The 18730-nt window shown below is 35.9% G+C and overlaps 1 protein-coding gene across 7 annotated transcripts in view; it reads left to right on the top strand.

The window, feature by feature from the left end:
• PGGT1B (protein geranylgeranyltransferase type I subunit beta) overlaps positions 1-18730 on the top strand; it is a 59251-nt gene that overhangs the window by 27265 nt on the left and 13256 nt on the right. For all 7 annotated transcript variants that reach the window (XR_004961734.1, XR_004961733.1, XR_004961737.1 and 4 more), the window contains exons 5-7: positions 635-767; positions 7195-7240; positions 14936-15120. Coding sequence is in view for 2 of the 7 variants with exons in the window: in XM_036280395.1 (XP_036136288.1) it covers positions 635-767; positions 7195-7240; positions 14936-15120 (364 nt within the window). In the remaining 5 variants the exon portion in view is untranslated. The remainder of the gene's footprint in view (positions 1-634; positions 768-7194; positions 7241-14935; positions 15121-18730) is intronic.

Raw genomic sequence — 18730 nt, 5'->3', positions numbered from 1 at the left:
GGAAGTACAAAAGCAGTAGGAATACTGTCTAAAGAATAGACTTTACAAACAAATTCTGCTATGTTATTTCTGTGTCCCATTTACTATTATCTCTATTTTCCTGTCAGTATTTATAAAATGCTGTTCTTGATGAGGGGAAACTTAATGTTGACATATAAGATAAATTGACATTAATTGTAAATACTAGAATAGTAAATATTTACCTCAGCAGGTACATGTGACTAATTTCTAAATACTTCAGCACAGTCTTTGTTTATTGTTACCCTTTCCTTGTTTATAAGTAAAGGAACAGATAAGTGACACAGATGATTACCTCTCTAAAACATTAAATTGGTAAAAGTTAAGTTAAAACACCATGATCAATTAACTAATTGATGATTATCTGTATATATAGTTTGGGAATTTCTTACTACCCAATATTTTATATTTTATATTTTTCAAGTTAACAGTCCTGTTCTTTATTAAATAATGCAGATAATATATGGTCTTTAAATCCGTTTTTAGGGTTTTTACATCCATATTTGTGATATATTTTTCTGTGAGTAAAGACAGAAATAGGTGTTTTTAATCCCCCTACAAATAAATAAATAAATTATAGTATGTTAATAGTAAATCATATTGTTACTATTTTCAGTTTTTGTGCAGTACCTGAAGGCAGTGAAAATGACATGCGATTTATATACTGTGCTTCCTGTATTTGCTATATGCTCAACAACTGGTCCGGCATGGATATGAAAAAAGCCATCAACTATATTAGGAGAAGTATGGTGAGTTATGTTGCTAACTTGGCTTTTTAAAATGTTGTTATTGTTAGTATATTGGGCCTGCAGTTTAAAGCATACCTCATTTCTTCAGCAAGAATTTGGAAATAAGGGAAGTAAGATTGCTTTTTGGGTATATCATGTATCAGAACAGGAATAATCTTCAAGGACAGATTGACTCCTTGACCATTAAAAATTAAATGTGATCTGATTGTACCTAAAGAAACCATGTCTTTTTCAGAAAGAGATTGGTCTGCCTTAGCAGCAGAAAAAAGAGTAAAATATCAAAGGCAAAAATTGATAGCAAGGACCAGTGGGGAGCCTTGGCCAAAAATACTGGAAAAGTATCACAACCTTTGTGAAATTATTCCTGTGTTGCATGTGAAGTGTGAGTTCCATAAGCCATTTTGACTCTCAAGACCCAAGTGTAACAGAACTGACTGGGCTTACAATAGACTTTTTAAATCCAAGGTTTATTTAAGGAGAACACCAAGTAGATTTGTTATGCTTTCACATAATACAATTTAATCTTTTTGTCAACAGCGATAAGGAAATCTTAGTCTCAGGTAGAATTATCTTTTGCTTTACTTTTTAGTCTCTTATATAAAACTGGAGAAATGGAAGTGTTGCTTCCCAGGTTCATTACTTTCCAAATATGAAATGTTTAATTTTATAAATTAGAATATGTTAGGCTGTTAATTCAACTTTTATTAGTCAGTATTTCAAAATGAAAATGTAAGTTCTTAGAGAAACAAAGTTATTTTTAACTGAATGTGTGCATGTGAATCCGAGTTTGTAGAAGGTACAATAGTACACATTTTAAAAAGCCTATGGAAGCAGGAAGAACAAACCTATAAAGGAGTTTTAAAAGGAAAATAGATTTATGTTATATACAAGGTTGCGTGATGTGCATTTTGGCATGAATACTACAGAAAAAATACTGTGTTCTTCTTGGAGCATTGTATTTGGAGGTACACATCAACATTTACTGGTGATGTTAACTTTGATCACTTGGTTAAGTTGGTATATGCCAGATTTTTTTTCTGTAAAGTTAGCATTTTTCCCTTTGTAATCAGTCAGTATCTCATTATGGGATATTTGAAGACTACCCTGTCCCTAATCAAACTTTTATCCACTAGTGTTAGTTAGTGTGCACTGATGATTTTCCAGCTCTATCATTCCCTCTGCAGTTATCAATTGAAATAATGTTAGCAAAAGCTTTTCCTTTGCCTCTGAGATCTGTCAATATCTCCTTCCTTCCTTCCTTCCATCCATCATCTATCTATCTATCTATCTATCTATCTATCTATCTATCTATCTATCTATCTGATCTCTCTATCCCTGTGAACTCTAGATTCTTGTTTTATTCAAGGTTATTATGTTATCATGGTGTATTTCGATGCTCAGATTGTTCCAGATTTGGCCAATGAGAACCCCTTCAGCAGGCTTCGTGCCCTTTTGACATATCCCCTTCATTCTTTAAGCATCTTTGCTTTCTGGCACAAGATATTTCTAGGTTCATCTTTTTTTTTTTTTTTTTTTTTTTACTTTCTTAGCCTCAGCTCTGGACTCAATCATTTCTTCAAAGAGCCCTGGTTCTTCTTATTGGAGGGTGATGTTTAGAAACCAGGGTTTGGGCACTGGATGTGCTCCTTATTATTGGGATATTATTGCTTCTAACCCCTTTCTCAGGAGGCAGAGCAAGGAAATGTATATATGTATGCATGTAAACACAGATACCCCCTTACACACATCTATATCTATTTCTGTATCATTTATCTATATATTAAAAACCAGGAGTCTGTACTGATACGTCAAATTTCAATCCAGCATCACAAGGTTCATTTTAATCTTTCCTCTTTTCATTTGTAACTCCCTTCTCTGACACTGACAAACAGAACTTCATTATTCAGAATGATTCTTTTTTTATTGCTGTTAATCCTCACCTGAGGATATATTTTTATTGATTTTTAGATAGAGTGTGAGGGAGAAAGGGGGGGGGGGGAGAGGGAGAAACATCAATGTGAGAGACACATCGATTCGTTGCCTCCCACAGGACCCCCACCAGGGTCGGGGATCAAACTGGCAACCAAGGTACATGACCTTGACAGGAAATGGGACCCATGAGCCAAAGCTCTAACTGCTGAGCCAAACCGGCCAGAGCAGAATGGTTCTCTTTGTTTAGAGCCTGAGGACATGTATTAAAAATATTTAAGAAATACTTAGTTTAATTTTTTTGTTAATGTTTTATTTATTGGAAAAACAATTAAGTTTGTTTCTGTTTGCTTCCTTTTTAGGAACACACACACACACACACACACACACACGTGCGCACGCACACACACACACTGATTTTATATACCTAATGTGTGAAAGATTAACCTGCCCTGACCAGGTTAATCTCTTGGCTCTCAGTTGGTTGGACCATCGTCCCATATACCAAAAGGTTGCAGGTTTGATCCCTGGTTAGGGCAAGTACGGAAGGCTAAACTGATTGCTATTTCTCTCTCTCTCTCTGTCTGTCTCTCTGTCTCTCTCTCTCTCTGCCCCCCCCTACCCCCTCCCCACCCCCGACCTCTCTCTCAAAAAAAAAAAAAAAAAAATTCAATAAAAACATATCCTTGGATGAGGATTAACAATAAATGAAAAAATGAAATATTAACCTGGTTCTGAAAGTCAGAAGTATACAAAAAGCTATATTCAGAGACTATAACTCATGGGGGCTTCTTGTCCTCTCTATCTTCCACTCCCATTTTTAACCACCATATTTACCACCTTATTCTCATTCACTCTGTAGGTAACTATTCTTATTAATTTTTGGTTTGTCTTTCCTATAGTTTTTTTGTTTTTTTTTTGATGAGCAGATACATATATTTTTATTTCTCCTTCAATTTCTTACTCAAAGGTACCATACCATATATACTTTTTTGCAGTATGCCTTTTTTTTCACTTAACATACATAGCTTAAAAATCATTCCATATCAGGTAATAGAGCTTGTCTTTATTCTTTTTTTCCCCCACAATAATGGTATTCCATTGTATACATGTGTCATAGTTTTCTTCAGTTATTGTATGTATAATATACATATTTTCCAAATACAACAATGTTGAAATTAATAACCTTCTGCATATGTGCTTATATATTGTTCAAGATATCTCTTCAGAGTAAATCCCTAGTAGTAGAATTGTTTGGTTAAAAGATAAAAGCGTATGTAATATTATTAGATATTGCCAATTTTCTCTCCAAAAGTATGGCCATCGGTGTATGACAGTGACTACTTCCATATAGCCTTGCCAGTGAAATATGTTGTCTTTGATTTTTACCAGTCTGAGTGAGAAATGCTATCTTATTGTATTTTTAATTTGCATTTATTTTATTATGAGTAAGACTGATCATTTTCTTAACTCTGAAAGTATATAAAATGACCACAGACCAGATTTAGTCTGCAATACTGGTTTGGTGACCCCCTACTTCTAGTCCATTATTTTGCTTTTTACATTAGGTATTCCAAATTTGTGTATGTTCTTTTTTTCTTTGCTTATCTTTCATTTCAACCACTTTGTCTTTGACCTTTTTTACTTCTTTATCTCATTTTTATTCTCTTGACTGTTTTAAGTCTGTCTTTAATGTCCCTTATTGTCTTTTTACTTGAGACTATTTATTCATTTATTTATTTTTCTTTATTGATGTTAGAGAGAGGTTGGGAAAGGGAGAGAGATAGAAGCACTGATGAGAGTGAACATAAATTGGCTGCCTTCTGCATGCCTCCCACTGGGGATTGGCCCCACAACCTGGGCCGGTCCCCTGGCCAGGAATCAAATAGGCAGGCGACCTCTCGGCCTATGAGTTGATGCTCAATCACTGAGCCACACTGGACATTATTCTTTAGGCATTCGGTAATTTAGTCTTCATTTCTCAGTTTATTTTGTCTTTTTACTTTTCTTTCCTGAAATCATTTAACTTTCTCTTTATTTCTTTTTACTGATTGTCCTTTTCTGTTTTTCATTTAGGATTTTCTTCTCATGTTTCCAAATGCTTGTTTAAGGACAGTAATTGAATTTGGGATGCTATATGAGTTTTTTACCCACTTTATCACTGTTTGGGGGAGGTAGAGGCAGATTTTCATATACTAAGATGTTTTCATTTCTATTGCTGTGTTTTCAACTTAGTTACTTTGCATAGATTTGTCTTTTCTTGTTTAGTAATTTTGTGGATTAGTTTTTCTTACAAGAATTCCTAGTTTGCCATTTTTTCAATGCAAAGAAACAAAGTTTGATTTTTTAAAAGATGAATGTTGGGTATTTTTTGCTTTTGTTTTTGTTTTTTTTTTAGTGATAGGGAACGGGTTGTGAAGTCTATGTTTTCTGGTTGTTTCCCAGTCTCTAAATTTTGCTTTTTTGAATTTTCTTTTGCATATTGCCCCTTTGACGTGCACACTCTTAACTCTCTTCCCTAAAGTCAGTGCTCAGTTTTACCAGAACTCTTTTAGTTCAGGCAGTTCTCACTTTACATGGTAGTGCCAGACTGTGATGATCATGCAAACTGAAATGATACAAAGTGATATTAATCATCAATGGGAAACAGTACAATTGTTCTTTGACCTTTACAATTTTTTCAAAACTTTAAAAACGCTTTTACTCTCAGTTATAAATGTATAGAGAATTTTTTTGTTTTTAAATCCTTACCCCGAGAATATATTTTTCCATTTATTTTCGATAGAGTGTGAGGAAGAGAAAGAGAGAGAGAAATATCAATGCGAGAGAGACACATCGACTGGTTGCCTCCTGCATAATCCCGACCAGAGCTGGGGATGAACCACAACCAACTTACGTGCCCTTGACTGGAATGGAACCCGTGACTCTTTGGTCTGCGAGCCGACGCTCTAACCGCTGAGCAAAACTGGCCAGGGCAATGTATAGAGAATTTTTTAATGGTAAAACCAATATTTCTGTAGTACACCGTAATTTATAGTATTAGCAAGATTTAGAATTACAGTGTTTTGTCGGGTGTAGTTTGGACAGTACTTTGCTGCTTCTCGTATAGCTTACAGTGTGGAGCAAGCATCAGTTCTGTCTTGTTAAGTGATCATACTTCTTTATGAGTTTGTATCAGCTTCCAACGCTTTATCCTTTGCATTTTCAGTGTTGCGTATCTCTGAGAATTCCTTTTATGTGAAATTTTTTGCCAGCATCGCTTTTCTAGAATGTCTTCATTCTTTTCAACACCACTGCTTTCCCCATGTAAATATTTTGCCTTTACTTAGTTCTTCTGACTGTTGCACTGTCAGCATTCCCATGACCAGCTATTTCTTCTATAACTGTGTTTGATCTCAGTCTCACTTCCATTGTTAATGCTTTTCATTTATTTACTGCACTTTCATCTTCGGTGACCACTGTCATAACCTCTTTTGGTTATGCCTTTTTATAGATGTCATGCAGGTTTATCACTAAAACAAAGAAATAGCCACACACTTGCTGTCTCTGCATGAATTGAATAACGTGCAATGACAAATTACTAACAGATTTTGAGAAGGATGATGTGATTGCTCACTTGTCGTGATACATATCTATTATTTATGTAGTGATTTGTGGGCTGAGGAGCTAGCAGCAAGTTTGTATTTTATGCAATTGCTCATCATTAATGTACTGTGGTTACTGAAATTGGAGTCATATTGTGTTATTTAAGCCATGGCACCTTGAGTTTATGCATATTGGAAGTGTGCAAAGCAAGGACTGCCTGTATTTCACACTTAGGGTGCATTATCTTTTTCATGTAGTGAGTTTAGGTCAATCTCAGACCTGCCTCTAGCTCCCCTCCTTTCACTTCCTCACTATTTTTCAGATTGCCTTGCTCTCTGCAAAAGTGTCAGGAGTAGGAGAGATGACTTGCTGAGATTTGATGTTTCTTTTTCTATAGACAGGTAATTTGAAGCTTGAGCATGTCTTCCAGCTTTGCTGAGATTTAATTTTTATATAGTTGTATTATTTTGATTTGTAGGATATGGGGAGATTATATTGTAGGCAGGTACCATGTCCTAAGCTACTTAAAAGCCTCAAAATAGATTTGTTTTGTGTTTATAATGTTTTCTTTTAGTATAAAATCCTCATATTTTTCTTAAACTGATATATTCTTGAAAGTGGGAGGGAAATAAGAGTTGGGTCTCTTTATCAGGTCGGAATTGAATATGTAGGTGCCTTCTTTGAATAGTCTTTTCAGAATGTGCTTAATGTATATATTTGGTGATTTTGTGTGGTGAATAAGACAAGAGCAGGTACTTGAAAATGTCTGCATCTACTTCTTTGTGGAAAAGAGTGCATATTTTAGAAGATATAAAGGAGAAATAAAATTAGATCAAGATATAAAAAATCAGCATAATGACGACTTATTTATTATTATTTCCCTATTAAACCAAACAATGTTTTTCTTTTTCAGTCCTATGACAGTGGGTTGGCACAGGGAGCTGGACTTGAATCTCATGGTAAGGCATCTTAAAATAAATGAACATGTGGTTTCTTTTGTTTCCTTAACTTCATGGTATCTTCAACATAGAGGACATCAGAAGTTTGTGTCAGCCCTTGATACAGTCTGACCATCCTCTTTCCTCCTTCTCTTTTGACACTGTTGTGCTAGTTTGAACCTCTTCTAGGTCAGTAATCAGTTATAAGTTATTCAGATCAGAATTTTCATACAATATTTTCTAGTAATCTTCTTAAATGTTTTAGCTTCATGAAAATATTTTGGGGTGATTTCTTTTGTTTTTTTTAAATCCTCACCCGAGGATATTTCTCCACTGATTTTCAGTTAGGGAGGGAGGGAAGAGGGGAGGGGGAGAGAGAAACATAGATGTGAGAGAGACACATCGATTGGTTGCCTCCTGCATGACCCCGAATTGAACCACAATTAAGGTATTTGCCCTTGACTGAAATGGAACCCATGGCTCTTTGGTCCTTGGGCTGATGCTCTAACCGCTCAGCCAGAGTGGCCAGGGCTGGGATGATTTCTTAAGATATTGTTAGAAAATAGCAAGTTTTCTTCTTTGGCATAACACTAAAAGGCTAGATGCAGAATATTAAACATGAATCAGTGAATTTGTGAAGAAATGAAATTTTTTAATTTACCTTCCTTAATATAATTATCCTGTCATAGTCATAAAACATTTTGCTGCATAACATATGTTCAGTATATACATTGATACAGTCTTTCCTTTCACATTTTTTTACCACATTTGGCAGGACTAGAATAGGGAGATAATAGTCACTTAGTTTGTCAGCACACCAATAGCCTGAACTCTTCCAAATTGAATATTTCCACATAGAAGTAAATAAGCTTCCATGCTCCTTTTTTTAAAAAACAAAGAGGCCAAATCAAGCAGACTCTCTTAGTGAACTCCTTGTTTCCTCTTCATCACAGCAGTATTTTTTTTTTTTTTTTTTTGTGCTCACCTGTTGTGTCCATCCTTCTGCCAGCATGATATAGTGGAAAGAACAGGTCTGTTTTCAGGCCTCATTCCTGACACTAGCTGTGTGATCTTGGCTCCTCACTTAGTATCTCTGAAGGTTCCTCATCAACAGAGTATTTTAAAATTGCTATTAGGATTATAAGAGATGCAGGGTAAAGTGGATTGTAAACTATAAAACTTGTATAAAAAGATACTTTTAACATATATTCCTCGATCCCATATCCTTGTACTTCCCCTGGAACCTTGTTCTATCAGGTATCTTTTTACTCTCTCACATCTTTACTCCCTCTTTCGATGTAGGTGTTTGTAATGTGTGTCATTAAGTGCTGTACAGAAGACTGTCCTGGGTTTTCATCTGAGGCCATACTGTAATTAGGATGCCATGCTTCTTGTGTGTGCCTGAGTCTATCTCTATGAGATTGGTGGTGGGGTAAGCTGGCAGTAGCAGTTATGTCATTGGTCATTACTGCTTGGTAAGGAAGGATGTTCTTGTAGTTGCACAAAGAGGAAATCTAGCATCTGTAGGAACTTCTGATAGGGTCTGGTGCTCACTATTGTAAAGGGTGTTAATGGGCACTCTGGCTAAGGAAACACCTTACCAGTGTAGCAGACCTGTGGGACAGATACTCTTGTTCCCAAGAAACTGGGACTACATTCTGTGGGATGTGAAACAGAGGGCTGCTCAAACGTGATACTCTGAGGGATCCTGTCAGGGGAAAAATCTTGCTGAGTCACACAAGTAGTGATTTTGAGTCAGTATGACTTGCCTAGGATTGTACGCATCAAGATCATCAGTGATGGACAGTGATTCCAGCCAAAAAGCTTGCATCCTTCTTTTATCTCTGAATTCGGCTTGGTAGTTTTGAGGCCTAAAGCCCTAGAGGTGGGCTTCCTAATCAGAGTGCTGCAGTACATTGATGTACCACAAGTGAGTTCTGGGTATGCCAAGCTATTGCTCTGCCAGCCCTTTGGGGCATCCAAGCAGGACCTATGTGTCTGTGGAGTCCCTGGTAAGGTGGCCGCTGGCCAGAAGCACTGTCCTCAGGGCACCTTAGTCTGTCCTACAAATATCAGGTATTGTTCGTTTTGTGCTCTGAGGTGAGATAGGCTGAGAAGTACTCTTCTAGAGGACTTGGTATAGCCTTTCTTCTCTGTCTTATTTTATCACTATCTACACTGGTAGGTAAAACCTCTTCCTAAAAAGTAATCCTGCAATTTGGTCACCCTGCGAAGGCATTGTATACTCTCTTTTTCTTCTTTCTATTGTTAATCTTTTTTTTTTAATTATAAGAATAAATTTATTTAGAAACGTACAGGGGTGTAGTAGAAGTGAGACGGTTGCACTGTGTAGGCTCAGGAAACAAGTTACAGAAGCAAAAGAAGGGCCCTTGGAGTTGAGGAGAGGGAAAGGCAAAGACAGTGCCGAGGGGAAAGAGGACGGGGAAAGGAAGGGCATCAGCGTGCTCCTGAGAGGGCTCTTGCTGTTGTTAATCTTTTTAGAATAGTGTTCCAAATATACTATTTAGCCTTCAGCAACTCAGAAAGTTTCTCTTTTAAAGTTGGGAGTGATCTTTATTTCAAACCCAGTGTCTCTTTCTCATTCCTTATCTTCTCTTTATTGAAGTATTTGAAGCTATTAACCTCTTCCCTTCTTTCTTGAAATAGCACATTCCTCTTATCCTGCTTCCTGACAAGTTTTTTCTGGCTCCTTCATCATTTTTGTTTCTTGCTCTGACCTCTTTTACCTCAACCCAACTTCCTTCTTATCTTTGGGTAGTTCATCTTTCTAAATCTCAGGGCTCTGGTCCTTGCTGTTTTTGTATAGAATCCTCCACCCCCAACCCTAGCATACACCTGGCTTTATTTCACACCCCTTAAGTCTTGGTTCATATGATATGTTTGGATAAGCCCCCTATTTAAAATTGCAAACCAACCACATTTGCACACCCTATTCCCTGTCCCCCTTTCTGGCTTTATTTTTCTCCATATCACTACTTATATTATGGCTACTTGTTCACTGTCTTCTCACATAATGTAAGCCTCATGAGAATAGATATTTGGGCCTGTTCTGTTTATTCACTGTTGTATTCCCCACACGTGTTCCCCATACATGTGACACACCATTGAATGAACCAGCAGATGGTTCTCTATCAATCATCCTTGTGTTGATGGCACCTAAACTATGTTTCCAAACATGTGCTATTGCTTCTAAGTTGCATAGCCCCCTTTCTGTCTGCCTGCCAGGCTTGTCTACCTTGCTATTTGTTCAGCATCCTAAGCTGCACATGTTTAAACCATTTCTCTCCTCTTCTTCCCAAGTCTGACCTGTTATTCAGGAATGTGGAAGTACTACTACCAGAGAGAAACCAGAAATCCAGAATATGAGGTGTTTAATCTCTTGTTCTGTTTTTTTGTTTTGTTTTGTTGTTATGCAGTCTGCTAGTTACACCAGTTGTCCCCCATAAGTCACCAGTTATAATGTTTGATCTACAGACTAAAAGGAAAGTAATTTTGTTTTGTTACGCTGCTGCTCTGTGCCATCTCTCATTTAGTCTCATTTAATCCTCACATCAGCCCTCTGAAAGTAGTCATCTTTGTATTAGATTCAATCAGAGAAGCAAAACCACTGTGAATGTTAAAGAATAAGGATTTATTACAGGAATAAGATTTTACACTGTTGTAGAAGAAGATTAAGGAGGAGTAAAGGTCTGAAGTGAGTAGTTGGTGGATTGAGGAAAAGTCACTGACAAGCCCTCCTGAAGCACTGGAACAGGTGGGCAAGTGAGACCTTGCAGGGGAACCTGGAAAGCCAGGCACATCCAGCTGCCAGAGTGGGACTGGTAGAGGAGTCTGGAGGCCTATTGCTCCTGCATCCGTTCATGGGCCCGGTGTCATGAGGGCAAGAAGTAAAGAAACTTGAACTCCCAAGTATATGGGAGAATAAGGGCAAGCAGGAATCTACCAGCACCTCTGCCTTTGTTTCTAACCACCCCTAAAAACTACCAGGGCAATGGCTGCTGCTTCGCTTTCACCTTACCAATCCTACACAGATTTCTCTACCTTCAGGCCATACAGGAAGTTCTAGCATAGCCAAGTTATAGTACAAAACCACCACAATATTATTGCCATTTTACTCAGAGGATTTAAGTTCTTATAGGTTGTAGAGAGAATGTATTCTCCAGTGTTCTTCCATGCCTCTTCACTCCCGGACTCTGTTAACTTTTCTATTTTATTTTTGCCTGAAATGCTCTGTCCACCTGCTTTTTCCTGTTTTCCTTTTCTTAACCTTCAGAGTTTTACCCATCTTTCTATGCCTGGTTCCAGTGTCACATTTTCTGAAAACCTTTCATCATCTGTTGTTCCCTCCACCCCTAGCCCTGAGCAATTTCTCCTTTTTGTATACTTGGTTCATACCATTTCTTGGTACTTACCTCGGTTTACTTGATTTTCTCTGCTAAATTGTAAGTTGATCATGTCTTATTTACGCCTTACTCCATATGCCCTTGTATGTTTAGTTGTTCAGTAAGTATTTAGTGAATTGGTTATCCTATATTCCACCCTGCACCTCACAGGTGAAAAAGCTTGGTAATAATCAAATGTCTTCTTGTGCTTTTCTTTCTAATTCTGCAGACTTCTGAATGTTATTTAATACACTGTGTTTCGTTTGTTTGTTTTTTAAATTCAGCTGTTATTCCTTCTTCAACTACTGCTTAGCCTGGAGCCCATTTGTCATGAAAGCTAAACAGGCATGTTATACCCATCTAGACTATGACCATGTGATTATTCTGTTTATTCTAATGATTCTCTGATGATAGTATAGTTCATGTGGTTTGGAAGAATTGTATTTACCTGCTTTGCTTGGGTTAAAACTATTTTTTCTCTCAGGATGCATAATATAAAAGTAAAAGTTAAGATAAATAAATTTGACTCCATGATTCTTTTAAAATATCTCTACTCTTAATCCAGAAGAGAAGTAGTAAACTCTCTCTGGCCTAATTTCATCTAAGCATTCAACTTCTTTGAATTTACCTCACTTTACCCTTTTCATATGATGTTGAAGTGTAAAATGGTGTATTTATGTAACTAATTATTTAGTTTCTACTTTTTCTCTAGCTCTAGGATGTTAGTTGACCATCTTAAATTATACATTTCAGAGCACATGGATTCTTTCACATAATTTGGTATATACAAATAAATACTAAGAACACTTAAGATTGAGCTGTGAAACATTATGGGAGCAATAAGTTAATTTATAACTGTGTTACATTTTTAAAATATACATAAAGCATAGCATAAAAAACCGGAGTCAGGAACACATTCAGCCTGGAAGAATTGAAGAAGGTTGTTAAAAGGGAACCACTGTGGTCCCTTCCTGTGATGTTTTATGACTGAGATATTGTGCAAGATTAATTATTTGTATAACTGAAGCATATCACTTTAGGTGGCAAACTTTTAGCAGTTTCAAATGGAAATCTTTCTCTTATTTGTATGTGCCTTAATAGTTTTACTTTATATGCCTCTAATAAGGAAGGTTATTTTCATACGTTCTTCAATCAAGGCATAATGAACACAATTTAACCTTTTCTTGATAAACTCAGATCAATTACTATGAGAAGCAATTCTTGTATTGTACCTTAATATAATAATCTAATATTTTTGGATTTTTTTGAAGATTGTTGGAATTGTTGATCTAATCTTATTTAGCCCCCAAAGGATATTCTATTTGAGTTCTTATGCCTGCTGTTTTATGTTTCTTAACTTAATTATTGTCAAGATGTCACTGTGTTTTTTGATCTTTTTATATCTACCATACTGCTTTCAATCCAGGTTTTTGGAACTACTTTCTTTTTTTAGAACTTTGTGCAAAACAAGAACCTCTTAGGGGTAAATTTTGGTAAATGAATTTTAGCTTAAAGTACAGAATTTGTAATTACTATTTTTTGACTACTCAAAGCCCAAACTCCAGAAGTTAATATTTTCAAAATATGGTGATTTGGGCAAAGTAAAAAGTATTTTTACTTTGAATTGTGCCAGTCTGCCTAAAGCATCCTAACAAGTAATTTGGATAGTAATAATTAAATGTTTCATTTTACTTTTCAGTAGTTAGTTTTAAAGATAACATACTATTAGAGGCTTTATATTGAATGATGTTATAATATCTGAAGTCATGGCCAGGTTTTCATGAAAGAAAAATTGAAACTAGTGGGTTATTGAAGAGGAAATAATATTGATAGGTGTTTACTAGAAATTATTCTAAAAGATTATGATAATTGTTTTACTTTTTGTTTTAATTCATTCATGACTAACATATATCTCCCGCTAATTGGGAAAAATTCTGAAGATTAAATAGTTTTCACTTACATTAATGCATTTGATGTAATAGCTGCCTTAAGCTTTCTATAGGATTACTCATTTTTCCTTTTCCAGAGAAAACATCCAGGATTTGTAACACCAAAAGGAAAGTTACAGGATGAGAAATATTAGGAACTGTCATCTATTTAAATAGATGAAATAAAAATTACTAAGTGAAGTTGTAATAAATTGGAAATACAAGTATTTCAAAATCGTTTGGAGTTGACAACAAATAGTACCAATGGAAAGTGTTGTTGTTGTTTTTTTTATGAAAAAATACTGACTTTTCATTTCCTGAGGATAGTAATCACCTTTGTGAGCATATTGGTTTCCTACTGCTGCTGTAACATTTTACTACAAACTTGGGCGTGTAAAACAACACAAATTGATTCTTACAGTTCTGAAGGACAGAAGTCTGAACTGCATGGTACAGGGCTAAAATCAAGATGTCAACAGGGCCGGTTACTCTGGTGACTCCAGGGGAGAATCTGTTCCTTTGCCTCTTCGAACTTCTGGTGGCTGCCAACATTCCTTGACTTATTGCCACATCACTCCAGTCTTTGCTTCCATAGTCACATCGCCTCCTCTTTCTGTATTTTAATCTCCCTCTGCTCCCAGTCCTTATAAGGACACTTGTGGTTATATTTAGGGCCCACCCAGGTGATCCAGGATAATCGCCCCATCTCAAGATCCTGAACTTAATCACATTTTCAAAGTCCTTTTTGCCATATAAGGTGACATGCACACGTTCCAGGGATTAGGACTTGGATGTTGGGGGGCGGGGGCATTATTCAGTCTATTATAGCATGGATACTCCCTGTGCATCTACTTCCAGCTGCTCTTTTCTTCTCCCCTGCCCGCACACTCCCTCTCCCCTCACTCAAACATTTCTTCTTTAAATTTCTTAAGCTGACGAGAATCACTTCTGCATACCAGCTTCTAGCTTGTTTGTTAAATGTGAAAATTAGCCTGTAGCTTTAGGCAGATGGAACCTCAGTTCACAAGTAATATACTATCTTTAAGGGAATTAAAATCAGACTCACGTGGTAGAGTCCTGGACAGGGAGCTTTGCCATCAACATATAATTTTGAACAAGTTCCTTAGTCTCTCCACGCCTTACTGTTTTCATAAGTAAAATGTGTCTTATAGCTTTAAATTAAATTCTGTTTCATCAAAGTAATATTGAAGACTTCAGTGATTAGTGGCTATTTAAAATTATAATTGTCTTTTACATTTAAATTAATTTTATTTCACTATATTCTAGAATTGTTTAACCACTTTTTTTTTTCCTCCAACCATTTTATATTATTGTCTTAGGCATCTGTTTTGAAGTATAAAGCACTGTGTGTTTTTGATTAACAGGAGGTTCAACTTTTTGTGGCATTGCATCGCTGTGCCTCATGGGTAAACTAGAAGAAGTTTTTTCAGAAAAAGAATTGAACAGGATAAAGAGGTGGTGTATAATGAGGCAACAAAATGGTTATCATGGAAGACCGAATAAGCCTGTAGACACCTGTTATTCTTTTTGGGTGGGAGCAACTCTAAAGGTAAGAGGAAAAAAAAAAGAGAGAGAGAAACCTGTACGCTGTGTTAATATCAGCTGTGTTTAAAGGGTTTGGTCTTCGTACTATTCATTAAATATTGTTAGATTTAGGCTACTAAGTTTTTCCTGTTGCTCTGGCAAAGCTACTGTCTGTATGGTTTTTCAAGAGTTCAGTTATCTATTGTACTACTTGAAAATTTCCATTCTTATAAAATTCAAGTGGCCCAGAATATAGGTAAGAAAGTAGGTATAATAAGATCATAAAAATCTTATTGAAACTGATCAGTAGTCCATCTAGAGCAGTAAAGATTTTATGGGAACATATTAATCTTAAAAGATAAACTATGGGTCATTTCTTTAAAAAGCATTTAAGGTTTTCTATTTTTTGTTAATTTATTTGTGTAAACGTTCTGAAATGTATTGATTGATATGTTCATACATTTCCCCCCATCTCTGCTACATTTTGATATACCTAATTCTATAAGGTTATTAGCCATTAAATACCTACAGACTTTCTCTTTCTTAAAATTGCCTTTTGCTTTTAAAAAGTATCACCACAGAACTTATATGCGTGTGTGCATAAACAGTGGACATGGACAACAAAGCTGGGGACAGGGCAGGGAGGGAAGAGGAGGGGGGAATCAGTGGGGGAAAAAGGAGAAACATCTGTAACAAAAATTAATTAATTAAAAGTATCACCTAGTTCTGATATTCTGAAATCTAACAAAAGTCTGTGCTCATCTATATAATTTTCTAATTTTTTCTCTTAGACAAAATTCATACATATGATTGAAATAAATTTGGAAAACGGGAATTATTTAAAATGAAGGCAACATATTCAAAAGTAGAGGGAATAGTATGTAATGAATCCCTCTATATCTATCAACCATTCTCAGCAGTTTTCATCCCAAAAGCCAGCCAGCCTTCATCCATACTCCTACCCACTACTCTCCCCCTTCCTGTATTGTTTTAAGGCAAATCCCAGATACCGTTTTTACATTATCTGGAAAATTTTTAGTATACTTGCTAAACAAAAATGACATTTTTTAAAAACAGAACTGTAGTATAATCACATCTAAAAAATCAGCCAAAATTCTTTATTATTATTAATAGCCAGTTATTGATGATGTATATTCCCTATTGCATCACATAAAGAGGCACATAATTTCTGGTTGTCTCTCCTTTTAACCAAAGGGCTCCAGAGTTTTCAGACCTGGTTTATCCATTATAAAGTTCCCCATTAACTTTTTTCCTTTTTTGTATGGTGGTAAAATCTACATGATGTAATAATTATCAGTTTAACTATTTGTAAGTGTACAATTCATTGGCATTAATTACATTCACAATGTGTAACCATTACTACTATCTATACCCAGAAGTTTTCATCATCCTCAACATAAACTCTGTACTCATTAAACAACAACTCTCTCCATTTTTACCTCCCTCCAGCCTCTAATAACTTATGTCCTACTTTCTGTCTCTAAGAATTTGCCTCTTCTAGGTGTGTCATATAAGTGGAATAGTATGATATGTGTTTTTCTGGCTTATTTCACTTAGCATAATGTTCTCAGAGTCCATCCGTGTTATATCATATATCAAAATTTCATTCCTTCTTATGGATGAGTAACATATATTGTGTATATATAACCACATTTTGTTTATCTGTTTATCTGTTGATAGATATTTGGGTCTTTTCTACCTTACAGCTATTGTGAAAAGGTGGCTATGTAGTCAGTATCATAACTATGTATGGTGTTAGATGGGTACTAGACTTTTAAGCATGATCATTTTGTAAGGATATAAATGTTTAATCACTATGTTATACATCTGAAACTAATATACTATTGTATGTCAACTGTAATCAAAAAATAAAATTTAAAAAAGGGGTGGGGGCTATGTACATTTAGATACAAATGTCTGTTCAAGTCCCTGCTTTCATTTCTTCTGGATATTTACCTAGGAGTGGAATTTCTGAATCATATGGAACTGTTATGTTTAACTTTTTGATGAACCACCAAACTTTTCCACAGCAGCTGCACCATTTTACATTCTCACTAGCAGTGTATTAGGGTTCCGTTTTCTCTACAACTTTATGGACACTTGTTTTTTCTGTTTTTTGTTTTGTTTTTAATAATAGCCATCCTAATGGGTGTTAAGTTGTATCTTATGGGTTTTTTGTTTTTTACTTTTTTATCCTCACCCGAGGACATTTTTGCATTTATCCTCAGATAGAGAGGGAGGAGGAGAGAAAGAGAAACATCAATGTGAGAGAGACACATCAAGTGGTTGCCACCCACACGACCCCAACCGGGGCCAGGGACAAACCAAGGTACATGCTCTTAGCGGGAACCGAACCCAAGACTCTCTGGTCTATGGGCCAATGCTCTAACTGCTGAGCCAAACCGGCCCAGGCATATCTTGTGGTTTTGATGTGCTTATTGGCCATCTGTGTATCTTCTCTGGAGAAATGTCTATTCAAGTCTTTTGCATATTTTTAAATCAGGTTGTTTGTTTCCTTGTTGTTGGGTTGTAAAAGTTCTTCGTGTATTCTGGATATTGATCCCTTATCAAGATACATGATTTGCATATATTTTATTCCATTTCTTGGTTGCCTTTTCACTCTGTTGATAATGTCCTTTGATGCACAAAAGTTTTTTAATTTGATGAAGTCTAATTTATCAATTTTTTTCTTTTGTTGCCTGTGTTTTGGTTGTCATGTCCATGAAATCATTGCCAAATCCAACATCATGCAGATTTACCCCAATGTTTTCTTGTAACACTTTTATAGTTTTAGCTTTTGAGTATAGGTCTGAGATCCATTTGGGGTAAATTTTTAAAAAATATTTGTTTAATTGATTTTTTAGAGAGAAAGGAAGGGAAAGAGGGAGAGAGAGAGAAACACGGATGGGAGAGAATATCAATCGGCTGCCTACTGCATGCCCCTCCATTGGGAATCTAGCCCGCAATCTCGGCATGTGCCCTGACCAGGAATTTAACTGGCAACCTTTTGGTGCATGGGATGATGCTCATCTAACTGAGCCGCATCTGCTGGGGCTACAGAAATTTCTTGAACTCTCCTGCCTACTGTTTACCACCTCCTCTTTGCAGTTTGATTTATCCTTTATTTTTTTATATTTAATGGGATCTTATGAGAGAACAAATAATACATGTCCTAAATCTTTAAGCTATACAATGTTTTTGCTAAACTCATATTTGTCTCATCTTTTATCTTTCCTAATTAAAGATCTATAATTTTTTACTATGCTCAAACAAAATTGTCTCTAACATCTGGTTAATAATATTTGTTGCTCTTTATTGAAATATGTTTAGTTCTAGTTTCAACCAGTTTGTAACTTAATAGCTCAGAAGCTTATCATAAGAGTTAAAATATGAGTAGATAAAATTGTACTTTCTAATTTTTATTTTTAGATATATGTTTTTATTGATTTTAGAGAGAGGAAAGGAGAGGGAGAGAGAGAGAAACATCGATGAGAAAGAAACATCATTCGGTTGCCTCCTGCACATCCTCTACCCAGGCATGTGCTCCACAAAACCCACACAAGCCCACAACCTGGGCATGTGCCTCGACCTGGAACCGAACTGGTGACCTCTTG

Source organism: Molossus molossus, unplaced genomic scaffold (genome assembly GCF_014108415.1).
Source record: "Molossus molossus isolate mMolMol1 unplaced genomic scaffold, mMolMol1.p scaffold_m16_p_3, whole genome shotgun sequence".
NCBI classification, from domain to species: Eukaryota; Metazoa; Chordata; class Mammalia; order Chiroptera; family Molossidae; genus Molossus; species Molossus molossus.
The sequence above is the reverse complement of the archived record's forward strand: the minus strand, read 5'-3'. Positions and strand labels throughout refer to the sequence as shown.